Source organism: Ictalurus furcatus, chromosome 19, assembly GCF_023375685.1.
Source record: "Ictalurus furcatus strain D&B chromosome 19, Billie_1.0, whole genome shotgun sequence".
Classification (NCBI taxonomy): Eukaryota; Metazoa; Chordata; class Actinopteri; order Siluriformes; family Ictaluridae; genus Ictalurus; species Ictalurus furcatus.
Genome location: NC_071273.1, coordinates 23,721,042 through 23,733,099, shown reverse-complemented (window position 1 = coordinate 23,733,099; position 12,058 = coordinate 23,721,042). Strand labels below are relative to the sequence as shown.

The 12,058-nt window shown below is 44.6% G+C and overlaps 1 protein-coding gene across 1 annotated transcript in view; it reads right to left on the bottom strand.

Moving 5' to 3' along the window:
* LOC128622957 (thyrotropin-releasing hormone-degrading ectoenzyme-like) overlaps positions 1-12,058 on the bottom strand; it is a 65,123-nt gene that overhangs the window by 14,878 nt on the left and 38,187 nt on the right. The window contains exons 9-12 of the mRNA XM_053649730.1: positions 10,398-10,463; positions 7,124-7,280; positions 6,121-6,224; position 1,740 (exon numbers count right to left, since the gene is read on the bottom strand). Coding sequence (XP_053505705.1) covers position 1,740; positions 6,121-6,224; positions 7,124-7,280; positions 10,398-10,463 — 328 coding nt within the window. The remainder of the gene's footprint in view (positions 1-1,739; positions 1,741-6,120; positions 6,225-7,123; positions 7,281-10,397; positions 10,464-12,058) is intronic.

The following is a 12,058-nucleotide window of genomic DNA, read 5'->3' as shown; positions in this document are numbered from 1 at the left end:
CAGTAGTGAGAAGTCAGTAAGTCTGCAAGCAGAGCAGGAGAAGGAAGTGGAAGAGGAGGAATTCCAGGACAACTTCTCCGATATCTCAGACATTAGTGGGTCGCAGTTGGGGGAGGATCAAGAGCTCTATTCACTAACTGAAATTGTGGGATTTCTGGATGACACATTTGGTAAACAGGTTGAGATCAAGGAGTTTTTTTCGGACACTGAAAAATTTATTGCTTCAGTAGTAAAGTTACAACGCACAGCAAGTTTCAAGGAGCTAGACCAAAGGAAGAGATACCGTTTAAAAAATCATCTAGCTAGATTACGGAACCCTTCGGCCAAAAGAAAGAAAAAATGAAGGCGTTACACTGGGTGTTTCTCTTTTTCTGCACTGCTGTTTTTTCTGTCTTCTCTTCTTTCTTTTTAATCCCTCCAATGGAGATATTAAAAATAGGCTCCTTAAACATCAATGGTGGTAGGGATAGGAACAAAAGAGCAGCAGTTGGAGAACTGATAAAACAGAAGAACATGGATATAATTTTTTTACAAGAGACTCATAGTAATCCGGAAAATGAGATAGAGTGGGCAATGTGGTGGGAAGGGAAAATCTTCCAGAGCAATGGAACAAGTGTTAGTGCTGGGGTAGCAATACTTTTTAACAGAACATTGGGGGACATCAACACACGCATGATAGAACTGGAGCAGGGCAGGGTTTTAATGGTGCAGGCGGAAATAAAGGGAATAGAGTGCGTTTTTATAAATGTTTATGCCCCCAACAACGGCAGTGAGAGAGCACAACTTTTTAACAAATTAAAAAATGCAATACAACAAAGTGGAAGAAATCCCTTAGTAATATTGGGAGGGGATTGGAATTGCACCATAGATTTTACCCTAGACAGGATCGGGGAGGAACCACACCCACAGTCTGCTAAGGCACTTGAGGGGCTTATCAGACAGTGTGGCTTGGTTGACGTGTGGAGGGAGAGAAACCAGGGAATCAGAAAATATACTTGGGTTAAAATTACTAATACGAGGATCACTGCAGCACGATTGGACAGGTTCTACATCACCAGAACAAATGGAAATAATATCTATAAAGCAGTCATGAGCCCCTCTGGTTTTTCAGATCACCATTTAATTACTCTAGATCTACTGATGCCTGTCACAAAAAAGTATAAATCATATTGGCATTTCAATACAAAACTGCTTCAGGACGAGGGTTTCTGCAGAAATTTTAAGGCTTTTTGGGGTGAGTGGAAAAAAACAAAAGAAGATTTTAACAGTTTGGTCTCCTGGTGGGAGGTGGGAAAAACACAAATTAAAGTATTTTGTCAGAAATACACAGCACACTCAATAGAGACAATAAAAGGTCAAATACAAGAACTCGAGGCGGAGATAATTTTAACAGAAAATGAAATAATTGGTAGAAATGACCTAAACACGAGCAGTTTGCTGGAGGGAAAGAGAAAGTCTTTAAGCTCCTTCCTCCATGAAAAGGCCAAAACAGCACTAATAAGATCCCGTTTTTCAAATATCAAGGACATGGACGCTCCCAGTGCCTTCTTTTTCAATCTCTCCAGGAAGGTGAAACCACAAAATCAGATGCTGTACCTTAGAAAAGCGGATGGAACTATAACAAAAGAGGCGGCTGAAATGAGGAGAGAAGCTACAGTCTTTTATACCGACTTCTACCGCGCTGAGACTTGTGATCCATCCTGCAGGGAGGAGCTGTTCAGGGAGCTGCCTAAACTGACCCTCGAGCAAAGCAGTATGCTGGACGCAAACCTTGAAATGCAGGAAGTGACCACTGCTGTTCAGCAGCTCGCACAGGGAAGAGCACCCGGAATAGATGGAATACCAAACGAGCTGTACAAGCATTTTTGGGGACTCCTAGGTGCAGACCTGCTGGACGTCTTCAAGTGTTCGTTCACCACAGGAAGGTTACCAGTGAGCTGCACAAGAGCGGCTTTGACTTTGCTGCCAAAAAAAGGAGACCTGGGACTCCTGAGGAATTGGAGACCCGTGGCACTTCTTTGTAGTGACTATAAAATCTTATCAAAATGCCTGGCTAACAGACTAAAACAGTGCATGCACACAATTGTACACAGAAATCAATCTTACTGCATACCGGCCCGCACAATAATGGATAACATCTTTGTTGTTAGAGACGTTATAGAGCTATGTAAACGGAATTCATGGGATTTAGGTCTTCTTTCGTTAGATCAAGAAAAAGCTTTTGATAAGGTTGATCATGAATACCTTTTTCAGACACTTGAAGCCTTTGGTGTGGGGAGAAATTTTTTACTGTGGTTGAAAATGTTTTATTCTGAGGCTTTTTTTACACTCAAGGTTGGAGGGGGTCTTAGCTGCCCAGTTAAAATGGGAAGAGGAATTAGACAGGGGTGCCCGTTATCGGGCCAGCTTTACAGCCTGGCTATAGAACCGCTGCTATGCCGCCTTAGAGCAGAACTACGGGGTCTGTCCGTGAGTGGAGCGCAGGAAAAGCTGGTCCTGTCTGCATACGCAGATGACGTGACAGTTTTTATAAAAGATCAGGATGATATACAAACACTGACTCGCAGCCTAGAAATGTACACAAGAGCTTCTTCAGCATGCATTAATTGGAATAAATGTGAGAGTCTTTTAATAGGGCAGTGGCAGGAACATGGCCCTCCCACATTACCCGGAAATCTCCAGTGGGGAAAAGCTGGGTTGAAATACCTGGGAGTGTTTTTAGGAACACCAGATTTTCAAAATAGGAACTGGGAGGGGGTAGTGGAGAAGGTGGGTGCCAAGTTGTCTCAATGGACCTGGGTTCAGCCCCAGTTGTCCTATAGGGGGAGAGTACTGGTTGTCAACAACCTGATTGCCTCCATGCTGTGGCATCGGTTCGCTGCCCTCGACCCCCCAGGGTTTTTGATCAAAGAAATTCAGAAGAAGATTGTGGATTTTTTCTGGGCTGGACAGCACTGGACTCGTGCCCCTGTTCTCTACCTGCCATTGCAGGAGGGGGGGCAGGGTTTGATTGACCTGTCAAGTCGAGTCAAGACTTTCCGACTGCAGACGGCACAGAGGCTACTCTATGGGGAAGGGATAGTGTGGGCCAGCACAGCCTGTGCCCTACTTCAGTGTATTGAAGACCTGGCGTACGATAAACACCTATTCGTGCTGAATCTGAAGGAAATGGACCTATCAGCTACAACAACTTTCTACCAGTCTGTCCTGAAAGCCTGGTCTTCAGTACTGAACATCAGCAGGACTGGTGCAGACTTTTTTCCCAACATAGAAGAGGAGCCGTTGTTCTACAACTCGGTGATACGATCTAAAATGTTAGAATCAACATATCTTCGACAGCGCTTACGGAAAGCAGGACTCACAAAAATCAAGAATCTGAGGGCTGGCAACAGATGGAAGACGGCTAGAGAACTGTGCACTGAGACGGGGGGTACTGTCGAGCCGCCTCATGCAGAGACTGTTGGGAGAGGTGGTCTCTGCACTGCCCTCCCTTTTCAGGGAAGCATTGGGACAGGACCGAGAGGAAAATCAGCAGGCCTTTTCACCTCTACGAATCTCCGCAGCAGTAGAGGGGAATCAGCGAGAGGAAGGAGCTCTTGTATCTTTTAAAACACCGTCACTGACAACTTTGGAGGACGCCTCGAAGAAAGTACTGTATGAAACATGTATCAAAGTTGGGCACAGAGGTGCTCTGACAGGACTGAAAGAGTCACACTGGTCAGGGCTGTTGGAACCAGACTCTTCCCCACGAGGATGCTGGAGGTCCCTGTACAAACCGCCCATAGAGAAGCGCACAGCTGATCTTCAGTGGCGGATAGTGCATGGGGCCGTGGCCACAAACAGACACGTGGCACACATCGACCCCACTAGGGGTAGGGAGTGTCTCTTCTGTGGCGAGGAAGAAACAGCAGAACACTTGTTCTTGCACTGTCAAAGATTACAAAGGTTGTTCTCTCTACTTAGAGCCTGGTGCAGAGGGCTGGGCGTTACATGGGCAGAAAGCCTTTACATATATGGGCCAAAGTACGTTCCAAAAAATAAAGCTGTGGTTCTACTAAACTTTATAATAGGCCAAGCCAAGCTTGCTATCTGGCTTTCAAGAAAAAACAAAATGCAGGGAGGAGGCACTCAGGAGGCGGAAAAACTGCTAACTGCACTAGTCAAAGCGAGACTCAAAGTTGAATACGTTTTTTTTAAAATGACTCGTAGGCTGCGGGAATTCTTGGAAGTTTGGGCGGTTGGGGAGGTCTTATGCTCTGTAGGTGCAGGACTTTTAAGTTTTCACTTTTAAAAAAAAAAAAAAAAAAAAAAGAGTGGGTTGCGAAATAGGTACTTGGTTTTTCTTGTCTCTGTCTCTCCCTCTCTCTCTCACTGTCTCTTTCTATCTCGAGACTCAAAGTTGTGGGCAGTTGGGGAGGTTTTATGCTCTGTAGGTTCAGGAGTTTTAAGTCTTAATCTTTCTTTAAAAAAAAGAGCGGGATGTGAAATAGTTACCTTTTTTTTACTTTGGGTTTTCGTGTTAACTTATATATATTTTTTACTATTTTTATTACTATTAATATATATATATTTTTGTTTTCTCTCTATATTTTTAAAATTTATTTATTTATTTATTTATTTTATTTTTATGTATCAATGAATTTTTTTTCCTTTTCATTATCTACCATGTCTCGAATTTTGGAGGATTTCCAAATGACTGAATAAAAAGGACAATTTAAAAGTCAAAAGTCTCTCTCTCTCTCTGCCTCTCTCTCTCTCTCTCTCTCTCTCTCTGCCTCTCTCTCTCTCTCTCTCTCTCTCTCTTGCTGCCTCTCTCTCTCTGCCTCTCTCTCTCTCTCTCTCTCTCTCTCTCTTGCTGCTTCTCTCTCTCTCTCTCTCTCTCTCTCTCTCTCTCTCTAACAGTAGTGTATAGAGGATAATGAGGTCCACAGGGAGGCTGCATGAGATCCGGTATGACCACCAAGATCACCTGAACACACCCACTATGTGTTTAAAGCAGCAGTATCTCTCCTGTAACCCACAACACACACACACACACACACACACAGATCTTTAAACAGCCCTTAATGTGTATTACTAATGTCCTCATAAAGTGTCACTGTGAATCGAATGTGCAGATATGAGGAGTCTCCCAGCGCTGCTTTGAATGAGGCTGAGCAAACACATTTACTCACCACACACTGAGTATTCAACAACACTTCACGGGAAACTCACGCAGGACAGTGAATATGAAATGTACTTCCAGAGTTATGACTCCATACGCTTCACTTAAACATGAACGTGTCTACATTCCTAACACACTTTGCTAATTGTTGTCATCCATGAACAATTAATAAGCAACACTTATTATTATTAACTCAGTCATTACATTCCTCTGTGTGTGTGTGTGTGTGTGTGTGTGTGTGTGTGTGTAAGAGAGAGTGTGTGTGTGTCTTATTCACACTTGACACTTTCCCCATGAAGTGTGCAGAAAAACGCCAAACGCTGGAAAAAAGAAACTCAGAAGCAGCTCCTTCAGAGGTGAGAGACAGGAAAAGAAAAGTCAAACTTGGACAACTTTGAAGAGAAATTGCTAATGATGAAACAATGTAGTGTGTGTGTGTGTGTGTGTGTGTGTGTGTGTGTGTATGCGGCTGTGCCTTGAGACAATTTAGCACAGCCACTGGATCAATTCCTTCACAGAGTGAGGAGACAAGTGCAGCAGGGACAGATGAGATCCAGCGGATTGAAAGATGAGATCCAGGACAGTAAGAGAAGAAATCCAGCACACTGATATATTAAATCCAGCACAGTAAGAGAAGAGATCCAGCACCGTGAGAGAAGAGATCCAGTACAGTAAGAGAAGAGATCCAGCACAGTAAGAGGAGAGATCCCGCACAGTGAGAGAAGAGATCCAGCACATTAAGAGAAGAGATCCAGCACATTAAGAGAAGAGATCCAGTACAGTAAGAGAAGGGATCCAGTACAGTAAGAGAAGAGATCCCGCACAGTACGAGAAGAGATCCAGTACAGTAAGAGAAGAGATCCAGTACAGTAAGAGAAGAGATCTAGTACAGTAAGAGGAGAGATCCAGTACAGTGAGAGAAGAGATCCCGCACAGTAAGAGAAGAGATCCCGCACAGTACGAGAAGAGATCCAGTACAGTAAGAGAAGAGATCCAGTACAGTAAGAGAAGAGATCCAGTACAGTAAGAGGAGAGATCCAGTACAGTGAGAGAAGAGATCCCGCACAGTAAGAGAAGAGATCCAGTACAGTAAGAGAAGAGATCCCGCACAGTAAGAGAAGAGATCCAGTACAGTAAGAGAAGAGATCTAGTACAGTAAGAGAAGAGATCCAGCACAGTAAGAGAAGAGATCTAGTACAGTAAGAGGAGAGATCCCGCACAGTGAGAGAAGAGATCCAGCACAGTAAGAGAAGAGATCCAGTACAGTAAGAGAAGAGATCCAGCACAGTAAGAGAAGAGATCCAGTACAGTAAGAGAAGAGATCCCGCACAGTGAGAGAAGAGATCCAGCACAGTAAGAGAAGAGATCCAGCACAGTGAGAGAAGAGATCCCGCACAGTAAGAGAAGAGATCCAGTACAGTAAGAGAAGAGATCCAGTACAGTAAGAGAAGAGATCCAGTACAGTGAGAGAAGAGATCCAGTACAGTAAGAGAAGAGATCCAGTACAGTAAGAGAAGAGATCCAGCACACTGAAAGATTAAATCAAGCGCAGTGAAAGACAAGATCCAGCACGTTGAAAGATGAGATCCAGCACAGTGAGAGAAGAGATCCACCTTCCAACACACACACACACACACAGTTTATTCTTCATGTCTACATGATCGGCACGACACACTCTCCAGCACATTAACATTCAGATCGTGGCACAGTCTGCTGCAGCCTAAATAACAAGCAAAGTTTTTTCTAATGACCTGCTGAATTATTCATGAGACCATTAATGATGGCTAAAGCTAACGCTAATATGTCTGCTGTATCCATTCCTCCTTGACACACACCACAGAATTCCACATGTCATCTGGAGGGTAAGGGTCACCAGAGGTCATATTGATTAAGCATGTTCTGAGAGCTGTATCCGGACTGGACGGTACCTTTTGTTAAAAAGCTGACGGTGGTGGATCTTGGCGTCCGTGTCGTAGAGGAAGTGCTCCTGGCTGATGGTGACGGTGTTCTCCGGGCTCTCGTTCTTGCTGACGGTGACCACGGGGTAGCCCATCTGTACAGTCCAGCCGTCCATCACCTCCTTTATGTTGATGACCTTCCCTTCCCTCTGCAAGGCCTGGAACGCAGAACAGCACAGTGAGGTGCGAGGTTCTCTCAGTAACGTCACACATTAACATTAGTCTATAGACACCGGCGATTATTCCTGACATCACAGACGTGTCCTCATCAGTCTAACACTCCACCTGTCCTGAACACCTCGAACACCTAGTATCACTAATAAACCTCACATGTGAGTAATAATTCACACAATATGAGGACATCGGTGATTTAATAAAAGTGAGCATTTTCTGCTCAGTAATTATCCACACGCGACTATAAAGCCGACGCTGGTGTTAATTATCAGTGTCAGGAATAATTACCAAAGATGTCACTCCTATTTCCTCCCATGTGAATCAGGCTGATGGACGATTATTCGTTTGTTCTTTTACATCCTGTTTCATTATAATGAACATAATTACATGAGCTCAGGTCGCCTGATCCCGCGTCCCTGCAGAGAACGTACACGCAGGTACTGACGATACGCTCGACTCACAACACAAACGAGAGACACGTTTGAGTAACAGGTCGTTAATTCCTCTTTCGACTTCAGAGGATCTTCTAACGTTCTTGTCACGTTGTAAAATCGCGCTACACTCCTCATAGTGTTACAGATCTGATCAAGTGGGACAGGAAGTGTGTGGAGGCTCTGCAGTAATAGCCACAATGCACACTGACGGTCACTCTCAGACGGAACACGTGGACTCGAGCGGATCAGTGAATCACGGAGACGTCGGTCATCCACAGGACACGTAAAGGTGCGGCTCAGACGGTGAAAAAGACGAAGCCTGACTGAAGGAGTAAATAATCAGAGGAGAAGTGAGAGAGAGGTGGACTTCGAGCGGCTCGATGCCGGAGACGGACGGTGAGATTCACACGGCCGTGAACAGACTCCGACTCGGTGACTCATGTGGATCGTCTGTAATTCAGTCTCGGACACCCGGGAAAAGAACTGGAAATGCAGCTGTCTCATCCGTCCACGTGTCCCGCTTTGTTTAATGTGGCAAGAGGCAGCTGCAGATCCTCTCACGCACAGATGGCGAGGAACGCGAGTACAGAAGCTCCACCTTAACACTGATTTTCAGATTTTTCTTTTTTATCGGAGCCGCAGTGCTGCTCGGAATCGATTAAAGAACATGTAGTGGAGCTTAGAGCGGGCTTGTGGATTTGACTAAAGGCTTTGTGCAGATTATCGTTTTAAAGTGGGTTTTGTGAATAAACTATGCGGTGTGTATAAATATTCATTAGATGATGGTGTGTCATGGGCTTCATTGCTGCTAAATTCTTCATGATAGTGAACACACACAAAGCGAAGAAGACCCGAGGTCGAGGGGATCTAATTTATTTTAAATATATATATATATATATATATATATATATTTAACCGTTCCAGCAATTTCATACTGCCATCTTATAAAAGATGCTAAGGGCTCTCCCGTGTCCTGCGGTTTCAGTAAATGAATCACACACTTCCCTTGTGGAAGGTAATCTCATTAAGGAGACATTTTTCACAGGATTAGAGAGGCTACTGCGGAGAGTCATTGTCTGACTTTCCGGACTGTTAAAGGCTTGACGACCTGACAAGATTTTCTGGGCAAAAAGACGAGGTATTTTATACTTCAAACTGGACATTAAAAGATTTGTTGAAGCTGGACATGCTGATGCGGGAGGTATTGACGCTGGACATGTTGATGCGGGAGGTATTGACGCTGGCCATGTTGATGCGGGAGGTATTGACGCTGGACATGTTGAAGCAGGTGTTATTGAGGCTGGACATGTTGAAGCTGGACGTGTTGAGGTTGGACGTGTAGAAGCTGTACTGCTGAGGTTGGAAATGTTGAAGTTGGATATGTTGAAGTTGGACATGTTAAGGATGGACATGTTGAAGTTGGAGATGTTGAAGGGGGACATGTTGAAGTTGGGCATGTTAAGGTTGGACATGTTGAAGTTGGACATGTTAAGGTTGGATATGCTGAAGTTGGACATACTGAAGTTGGACATGCTGAAGTTGGATGTACTGAAGCTGGACATGCTGAAGTTGAATGTACTGAAGTTGGATATGTTGAAGTTGGACATGCTGAAGTTGGACATGCTGAAGCTGGACATGTTGAAGGGGGACATGTTAAGGTTGGATATGTTAAGGTTGGACATGTTGAAGTTGGACATGTTAAGGTTGGATATGCTGAAGTTGGACATGTTGAAGGGGGACATGTTGAAGGGGGAAATGTTGAAGTTGGACATGTTGAAGTTGGACATGCTGAAGTTGGACATATTGAAGTTGGACATATTGAAGTTGGACATGTTAAGGTTGGACATGTTGAAGTTGGACATGTTAAGGTTGGACATGCTGAAGTTGGACATGTTGAAGCTGGACGTACTGAAGTTGGACATTCTAAGTCTTGATATGTTGTGAATGGACATGTTGAAGACAGATGGATGTGTTATACTGGACATTCAGTGTCTAGGACAGAAACACACCTGTTCAGTTTTGCTTGTGAGCAAAAAAAGCAGAAGAGAACCGACGCCCGTCTTAATCCGAACGGAACGTCACAGCAACGTGGCCGATTCCTCTTTTCTAAACGCCTCTTTATTTAACGTGTTTTCTTTTTAAACTCTTGAAATGAACTGCTATGACATGACTTTTTCTTTTCTTGTTTTAATTTATTGATTCATTTTCATATGATCCATTTACATGTGATTCGTTTACATGTGATTCGTTTTCATGTGATTCATTTTCATGTGATTCATTTACCTTTTCTCTTCTCTCCACCCTTCCCTTTCCCAAATATTTGGACTTTTTCTTTTCTGTTCAGGTTTTTGATGGAGAAAATCCAGGATCAAAATCACTCGCTTTTATTCTCAGAGTTCTAACTGCAGTGGAAATGAAAAAGAGGTTCGGGCTGGTGATGGTAATGAATTCTCAGAGTACCATGTGTGTGTGTGTGTGTGTGTTCCTTGATGCTCACACTATCTTTCTGCAGGAGACAGGGAAGGATCAATAATTTCTGTACACTCTCTCCCTCTTTCTGTCTGTCCCTCTCTCTCTCCTATTAGTGTGTGTCATGACTTTACAGGTTCTGGGCTTAAAGTACACACACACACACACACACACACACACTTACAGTATGAATCTCACCTGTGAAAATGAGTTCCACAAGTCGTCCCTTGCCGTGTTACCGTACTCGTGCGTCACTAAATAATCCTGTAAAACAGGCAGCGAGGAAAACGGGTAACTTTTCCATCTGTTCGTTCGGCAGCAGACGGAGAAATAAAGCGCATTCAGGGGATCGGAGGGAAAAACAGTCTGTGGTGAGACACTTCTCGCTTCTCGTTTGGATTCAGCACAGCGAGTGAAATCCAGCGGTGCAGATGTTGGGGTTTGATTGGCTGGAGCTTCGAGACGGACAGAGAGAAGAAAACTAGAGGCTCACGATGACGTTTAAAGAAGTCAGACATTCGGCGTGAAAGCGTTTCAGCATCGCTAAGCGCGGTGAAGGACGAGAGACGATGCAGATGGACGCGATAAACAGGAACGAAATGGAGCTTTTAGAGTCTGGATGAAAAACGCATGAGAAAAGAACCCGAGTGATTTACTTTCTACACACTGAGAGGAAACAGAGGTGGAGGAACCCGAGTGATTTACTTTCTACACACTGAGAGGAAACAGAGGTGGAGGAACCCGAGTGATTTACTTTCTACACACTGAGAGGAAACAGAGGTGGAGGAACCCGAGTGATTTACTTTCTACACACTGAGAGGAAACAGAGGTGGAGGAACCCGAGTGATTTACTTTCTACACACTGAGAGGAAACAGAGGTGGAGGAACCCGAGTGATTTACTTTCTACACACTGAGAGGAAACAGAGGTGGAGGAACACGGCAGAAAGACTTGATAGAAAAGAAAACGGGACATTAATCTGGTGTAATAAGTTCCCCGTAGGCGTCGTCATGCAAATCCGATCTAACGCATATCTGATCTGACACGTTCACCTTGAAGAGTAAATAGGAGTGTAAATGTTTCAGGCGCTTCAGCTCCTTCACTTACTGGTGCTGATTTCCATCCAGGACATTTATCTGATGTTCTATTAGTCATGCTGTCGCTTTTAATTAAAGGAACGGAAGCCTCTGTGTTGCAGCGAGAGACGAGAGAGAGCAGACGCAGACGCAGACGCAGACGCAGACGCAGACAGCTCCAGCGACCTCGACCATGGACGGAATGAGGACAGAATAAATGCGGCGTGTGAATATTACTGAAATTAGAAATGGTGATTTTCAGGGAAAGTTCTCTCTCAGAAGCGTTCCTCTCCTGTCCTCATTCCTCCGTCCCACCTAGCACGTGTCACAGCCTAATGAACTCTACACGCCATGTGCTCGGTGTGTGTGTGTGTGTGTGTGTGTGTAGCAGTGAAGCCAGCCTGAGGAGCATCGACACCCTGTGACCCTGAGGTCGAGACCCAGCTCCAAAAACCAGCACTCTGGGAAATGTGTGTGGAGATGCAGCAGATTACTGACTGACAGGGTCTGTTCTGGTCTGCTGAATCTGTCTCTCTCTCTCTCTCTCTCTCTCTCTCTCTCTCTCTCTCATTGTCTGACGTTGCCCTGAGGCTGAAAGACCATCAGGCCGAATCTCGCCCCTGGCCAGGCTTCCAAGGCGGCTTTTCATTATTTTCACTGATTCAGGAGGACAAAATAAACATGTCTGCCTTTAGACACTGCTCAGACCAAGGTCACACACACACACACACACACACACACACACACACAAACACACTCACACTCACACACACACACACTCACA